The 7,743-nt window shown below is 42.0% G+C and overlaps 1 protein-coding gene across 1 annotated transcript in view; it reads left to right on the forward strand.

Moving 5' to 3' along the window:
- TRAPPC9 (trafficking protein particle complex subunit 9) overlaps nucleotides 1–7,743 on the forward strand; it is a 521,576-nt gene that overhangs the window by 42,873 nt on the left and 470,960 nt on the right. The window contains exons 6-7 of the mRNA XM_007464593.1: nucleotides 2,011–2,132; nucleotides 5,940–6,065. Coding sequence (XP_007464655.1) covers nucleotides 2,011–2,132; nucleotides 5,940–6,065 — 248 coding nt within the window. The remainder of the gene's footprint in view (nucleotides 1–2,010; nucleotides 2,133–5,939; nucleotides 6,066–7,743) is intronic.

Consider the following 7,743-nt stretch of genomic DNA (forward strand, 5'->3'; position numbering starts at 1 on the left):
CTTCCATTCCCCAAGGGAAAAGAGTAAAATTCAACAATATGAAGACAAATTATTAGAGCTAATGAGATAAATCAAGATAACCTATCATCTATTAAATATTATTTCATGCCAGAAACAAAGGTATTGTAAACATGAAAAACACACAAAACAGGATAGTACTGTGGTTAAAAATACAGACCCGGGGCTTCCCTGGTGGCGCAGTGGTTGGGAGTCCGCCTGCCGATGCGGGGGACGCGGGTTCGTGCCCCGGTCCGGGAGGATCCCACGTGCCGCGGAGCGGCTGGGCCCGTGAGCCATGGCCGCTGGGCCTGCGCGTCCGGAGCCTGTGCTCCGTGACAGGAGAGGCCACGGCAGTGAGAGGCCTGTGTACCACAAAAATAAAAAACAAAAATAAAAAAAAATACAGGCCCGGGTTCAAATCCTGCTCTGTAGTAAACGGCTCTGTATATCCAGCTCCTACTACTGGAGAGCTAGTAGGAATGCTCAGCCTCTTTAGGACCTGTTTCCTCCCCTGCAGAAACGGGGCTCACTAGGAGTGCCCCCCGCTGCGCTAACGCTGCCATGGGTTTTAAATGAGGACACGCGTGGATGTCCCCACGTAGGTTCTGATTCCTCGTTAGTGCAGAATAACATAGTTTTTGCTGTGATGGCCTTATGACCACCCAGTGTAGATTCTCAGTGCTCCAAAGGGTTGCCTTGTGGCTCGGAGGTGGACTTCCCAATTCTGTAAGGACCTTACATTGTGTCATTGGGCCTTGCTGATTTGAATCTATTCTTTAGAAAGTAAATATTTTAGATTTTTTTCAGGCATGCATATGCCCTTTTCTTTTATTATTTATAGTTCTACCCTCTTATCTCTTGCTGTGATTTTCACAAAATCTGTAGAAACACAAAATCCTAAGCCACCTGTCTCTTCCCAGTTCTCTGTTATGGTTCTTTCTTCCCTGACTAGAAGAGGATTTTGCGTAGGAAATGTTCTTTGTTCCTCTTTGCTTAGAGTCCCCCTGTCCGTCTGCCCATCTTTCACCTGTCCATCTGTCCATTTATCTATCCACTCATTCTTCTCTCTTGTTCCAAAAAGCATTTGAGGCAGCATACAGAATAACAAAATATCAAGAGAGCAGGTGAGAAAAATGGGACCAAGTTTAGACAGCAAGGTGAGGCGATGAGCTTGCGTGAAGGTTGCGGGCCGTGTGAGACACCCTTTGCCCCGTGAGTTCTAAGATAACAGCAAATGTGTGCCTGAGTCTCCCAGTAGACATGAGGGAACAGAATTTGTTGGATTTGCTCAGTGTCCCTGAAATAAACAAGTGGCATAGGAGAAGCCCAGCTTTTCCTGCTTCTGAGGCTTACAAGAGTATTTTTTGAGTGTTCTCTGAAATCAAAGAGTATTTCATCTTTTTCTTGTCAGAGTTCTGTGTATAGTTGGTTACATTCTATACACTGAAATGTCTCCAGAACTCTTGCCCCTGTAAGTTTGATGGCTAGGGAATTAGGTGGTTCTGCTTATTGACAGGGGTTGGCCAGAAATAGAAAATGACAGCCTCAGAAAGGATGCCAGTATTTGTAAGTTACGTGTTTTTAGTGCTGTATAGTTCAGAAAATACTTTCACATAGTTTATCTCTACTTGAGCGTGCAGTCTGGTTTCTTGCTAGCATTAAGAGAAGAGCTTAGTGCTGGGAGATAATGCACACTGACTGCATTGCTGTCAAGACAACTAAGCTAGTTATTATAGACATGTTACTTTTATATAATGCATTTCATGTTCTTTAATAAACATGAAAGGGAGGAAAACTTATTCTGAGTTAATTAACATTTAATAGAATGCTTTGATGGTAAGACTATTATAGGGAATGTATAAGCTGTGAAGACTTTAAAAATGGTTTCATTATTTAAATTTCAGTTGCGAATATTCAAGCTTTATCTTATTTGTGCCCTTCTTTTAAAAAAGCAAAGAAACAAGACGGAAAAAGCAAAAGATTATTTCTTTTCTTTCTCTCGGTTTGCAGGTGCCCTCACCACTAATGGCATCAATCCAGATACCAGCGCTGAAATTGGACGGGCTAAGAACTGCCTTAGCCCTGAAGACATAATTGACAAATACAAGGAGGCCATTTCCTATTACAGCAAGGTGATTTTACTGTGTAGATCCTTTATGTGACTGTGTTGTTTTAATCAGAAGTTCCTGTTTTACATTGTGTAATGCTGCTTCAGTACCTCCTAAGTATTTGTTTCTGTAAGTATTCATGTATTATTCCCCAATGCATAATACTATATGCCTAAAAATGGTTTTTGTTGATTAAAAATCATGTATATTTAATTTAATGTCTGAAAATAGGAGAAAAAGAGGCTATCACAGCCCTGCTACTCAGGGATAACGTTTAAAAAATTTAAAAAAAATTTTTTATTTAAAAACTTTTTAAATTTTTTGGCCATGTCGCACGGAATGCGGGATCCTAATTCCCCGCCCAGGGATCAAACCTGCGTCCCCCCATTGCAGTGGAAGCGTGGAGTCTCAACCACTGGACTGCCAGGGAAGTCCTCAGAGATAACGTTTTTTAAAAAACATTAATTAATTAATTAATTAATTAATTAATTTTTGGCTGTGTTGGGTCTTTGTTGCTGCGTGCAGGCTTTCTCCAGTTGCGGCAAGTGGGGGCTACTCTTCGTTGCAGTGCGTGGGCTCCTCATTGCGGTGGCTTCTCTTGTTGCGGAGCACAGGCTCCAGGCGCGTGGGCTTCAGTAGTTATGGCACACGGGCTCAGTAGTTGTGGCTCGCAGGCTCTAGAGCGTAGGCTCAGTTGTTGTGGTGCATGGGTTTAGTTGCTCCATGGCATGTGGGATCTTCCCGGACCGGGGCTCGAACCCATGTCCCCTGCATTGGTGGGTGGATTCTTAACCACTGCACCACCAGGGAAGCCTGGAGATAACATTTTTAATATCTATTTTCTGTTCTTTTTGTCGATGTATATCATCTATATCATAAAATGGTGAGCATTCTGTACTTCTTTACTGTGTGGAGACCTACATTTTTCATTTGGTGAGTTATGTGTTTTTCTGCGTTATTGAATCTTCACTTTTTCACTCTTAGAAAAAAAATGTTTGAACATTCTTGTACATTTATTCTTTTGTTCTTGTATGAGTATTCCTTTAGTTAAGATTTAGTCACTGGATATGACATTTACATTTATCATAGGTTACTTTCAAGTTACTCTCCAAATTCCTTCTCCAACAGGGAATGAAAAGTTGTAGAATTACTCATTTAACCAATTCTCTATTACTGAGTATTATTTTCCTTCAATTTTTCTTTCCACCATTGTAAACAGTGCTGTGATAAATGCCGTGATGGATAAATCTTTTTGGACTGATTTTTTTTTTTTTTGAAAGGAAACAATTCCCAGAAGTGGACTTGAGTCAAAAAGTGTGCATATATTTTTTAGAGTTTACATATACGTTGCTGTATCGTCCTCTAAAAAGCTTTATAACAGTTTGTTCTCCCACAAACAGACACTGTCCTTTTAAAATATTTGCCAATATGATGAGCAAAAGTAATTTTTCATTGTTTTAGTTTGCATTTGATGACCAGTGATGTATTGAACATTGTTCATGTATTAGCCAATTGCATTTTTAAAATGAATTATCCGTTTTTGTCCTTTGCATACATTTAAATTAGGGAGCATTTCTTACTGCTTTGTGATAGCCCTCTGTCAATCATGGGTATTAGCTTCTTTTCTGTCACTGACACCATATATTGCAAGTCTTTTTCTTGACGTTGCTTTTGCCTTTTGTTTTGTTTCTGAGGTTTTTCATTTTGGTTGTGGTCAAAAATGTTTTTACTATAGTAAATCTTTTCCTTATGGGTTTTCTCTTTGGTTTTATTCTTAGAAATACCTTCTTACAGAGCTTTTCTGCTGATCTGCTGACACTTTGTAAATAAGACCTAAGAAATTACTGGCTATAAAATCCTTACTGTTATAGTTTGTCCTCGAGTTCCCTACGTATGGGATGCTAAGGCTATATAAGGCTAGATCTGAACAAAGATAGGAGGGTTGTCTGTGGTGCTGGACCCTTCCTAATGGAATGAGATTTCCACCTTAGTTTTGGAGTCATACAGACCTGAGTTCAAATCCTGCCTTTACCAATTACTAGCTTTGTGACCTTGGGCAAGGAACTTTACTTTTTGGGACCCTGTTTTCTTTACCTGTAAATAAGTTATTCATTTTAGGGGTTTGTTTTAGAATTGAATGAGATAATTCCCTCATTTGTTTCTAAAATATTGATTGCATAGTTCTATGCTGGTGCCTTGGTAGATGATTTCTAGGGACTCAGCAGTGAAAATGGGGGCCCCTGCATCAGAGAGCTTATGTTCCAGGAGAATGCTTGTAAAAGACTAGGTATGTAGGAGACTTTTAGTAAATGTCCGTTCTTTTCCTGATTCCCATTGATTCTGTATATCTTGCTACTAATATATGAACAGTTTTTTATGATTGCAATTTAAATTTCATTGTAACATTTAAAATATTTAACTATAACCAAAATATGTGAAAAAAAACGAGTTGACTTCTATTTTAGCTTCAGTAGAAGTTATTTTAAGAGTTTTGAAGGAAAGGAAATAATTATATTTCAATGAAATCAAGCCCCTGTTAGATTCTTTCTGTTGTGTCGTTAAATGGTATATAAAATTGATAGACTTTGACTTCAGTATTGGTAGTTAGGTAAGTATAGTTTCTTTTTGTGCTGTCTTTGATAAATTACATGTAATATATCACAAATTCTGTGCCTGTTACATATTGGAAATGAGGAAACAGTGGAGACCTGCTCTTTCTGGCACAGTAATTTCTTTTTCCACCTTACAAATAATTTTAGTAAGAAACATGGGCAATTGGATATTTTTGCTTCTTAATAATTGATAAGTGGGCAGACTGCATTTTCATGAGTGGTTATGCCAGGCAGGCCTTGGGGTCTCAACAAACACTTGCTGGGGGGTGGCTGACTCCACAGCACGTTTAACGCCTCGGTGAGTGTTGGTGGGGGTCTCTCAGCCTCGGGCGCTCTTCAGGCACCAGAATACATGGATTTACCTCAGAAGCCTCTTCCCGAGCTGCAGGAAGTCTTTTCAGATACATCAGATGAAAACCACTCCAGCTCAGGATAATTAGGAAAAAAAAAAAAAAAAAAAAAAGGGAGAAGAACAGGGAGCATGGAGGGCTTCAAGTTGGGGCCTCAGGAAAGAGGAAGGCACAGAGCAGGGGGGCCTGGGCTCCAGAGCCAGCTTCTGGGCCTGTCCTCACGCCTGAGCCACACAGCTTTCACGTGGGCAAGGCCAGCCCTCCTGGCTGGATGTCACCTCGTGCAGAACCTTGAGAGGTGAAGATGAGATTGGAGAAGTTCTCGCCGGGATCATTACTGAGTGGCTGTGTGAAGTCCACGGTGCCTTTTCTGTTCGTGTATCTTCATTTGTCCTTCCTCTCAGGATCTGAGAAGCAGGAACAGGTAACTCAGAGAGATAAGCAGAAAGACATCAAACGTGCCAAGAGAGGACAGATACAGTGATACGAGGAGCTAGAACTTTTGTAACAAAGTAACATGAATTGGCAACTACTGCATCAAAGCTGCAGGTGTGAGAGAGTCTAAGAATGTTTTCGAGCAGATTAAGTGGAAGTGAATAGCAAAGTTTCCATTGATAACATTTTGAAATTTTGTAAAATATCCAGCTACTGTTGGTTGTATTATTTGAATGAATGCAAACATATCTATATGGGCATTTATAGGTTCACTCAATCCCACCAACCCCTTTTGCCCCCTTAAGGGATAGACTTTCTCAAACACAAAGTCCCCGCCTTGGGTGGGGACGTGCTGCTCAGTGTCACTGAGTCCCTGTGGTACCGCCTGCGCGATCTGACACAAACACCTCTCCTCTTCTCTTTTGACCCTACAGTATAAGAACGCCGGGGTGATTGAGTTAGAAGCGTGTGTCAAGGCCGTCCGTGTCCTCGCCATTCAGAAGCGGAGCATGGAAGCTTCGGAATTTCTCCAGAATGCAGTCTACATCAACCTTCGACAGGTGGGTGTGTGTCCTCCTGTGAGTGGAGCTCATTCACCAAAAGACCATCTCATTTTGCTGTGCTAGCATTCAGTATGGCACGGTTAAAACTCTGGAGTCAGAACTTGAACCTTTGATTAGGGGAGTTGTTTTACCTCTTTGTATTACGGTCTTTTACCCTCAAAATTCAGAATTCTGTTCTTTCAAAATTTTTTTTGATTGGAGAAACAACTTTCCTCTCACCAGCTTTGCGACCTTGGACAAGCTTAATGCCTTATCACCTTACATTTGTCACTTGTGAAGCTATTCCATTTGTGACCCTATCTGGGTTGTTCATGTTATAAAACATGAAGTGTGTGAAAGTACCTTGTACAGCTCCTTTTACACCTAAGGCATTCCACAAATATTACTTGAATCTGGATGTGTGTTTTTTTTTTTTTTTTCTTGCGTTATGCGGGCCTCTCACTGTTGTGGCCTCTCCCATTTGCGGAGCACAGGCTCCGGACGCGCAGGCCCAGCGGCCACATGCTCCGCGGCATGTGGGATCCTCCCGAAACGGGGCACGAACCCGCGTCTCCTGCAACGGCAGGCGGACTCTCAAGCACTGCGCCACCAGGGAAGCCCCCTGGATGTGTTTTTAATAAGACAAAGTCATTAGAACATTTAGTTGCAGGCTGCTACTGCAAAATCCCCAAATCAATAATCTAGCCAAATGTCTGCAATCTTTCTAATCTACCTTGGATTTTTATGGCCAGGGCAACCAAGACTCAAAAGTGAAGCACTTTGGTTAGGGACCCAGGACTAGGGTTACAATACCGGTTACTGTCATCGAGCAGATCTTTACTGAGCATGGCATTGTGCTGGGAGGGGGGCGTAGAGGTGGAGAAGGCAGAGTCTTCTCTCATTGAGCTGACAGTTTCGTGGCAAAGATAGACATTCACCAGGTGAGGAACTTGGAGTTTATTCTAAGAACAGTGGTTTTTAAAAGAAAGGTCTTAAAGCACAGGAATGATGGGATCCCCTTTGTCTGGAGTAGGGTAAGCATGGTGAGGGCGGCCAGGTAGGAGGAGTCCAGGTGGGCGGTGTAGGCGGCTTCACCTGAGTGATGGTGGGGTGGTCAATGGAAAAAAGCCAACAGATCGAAGACGTGTTTAGGGGGTGAAAAGGAAGGGATTAATGATGTATGTGATGGCGGACAGAATAACGCCCAGGTTTCTGGCTTGATTAATTAGGTAAATGATGGTCATGCTGTGCTCGGAGAAGGGAAAGCTGCAGAGGGAGTTTGGGGGGAACGCTGCTGGATTCAGTTGTGGATATAATGAAAAGACTGTTAAATATGTGGGTCTGGGAGGCTCAGGTGAGAGAGAGAGTAGTGGGTGGAGGGGAGGGGAGAGAGACTTTACAATCATTTTGTATTTTGAACATATAAGAGACAATGAGTAGTAAGACACACATGCCTCTATCATCTAGGTTTAACATATTAACATTTTGCCAATATTGACTGCAGAGGTCCTTACTTTTCTCTTTTTAATTAATTAATTTCTTTTTGGCTGCGTTGGGTCTTCATTGCTGCCTGCGGGCTTTCTCTAGTTGTGGCGAGCAGGGGCTACTCTTCATTGTGTTGCGCGGGCTCCTCATTGCGGTGGCTTCTCTTGTTGGGAGGCATGAGCTCTAGGTGTGCGGGCTCAGTAGTTGTGGT

The sequence above is a fragment of the Lipotes vexillifer genome, unplaced genomic scaffold (genome assembly GCF_000442215.2).
Source record: "Lipotes vexillifer unplaced genomic scaffold, Lipotes_vexillifer_v1.1 scaffold394, whole genome shotgun sequence".
Classification (NCBI taxonomy): domain Eukaryota; kingdom Metazoa; phylum Chordata; class Mammalia; order Artiodactyla; family Lipotidae; genus Lipotes; species Lipotes vexillifer.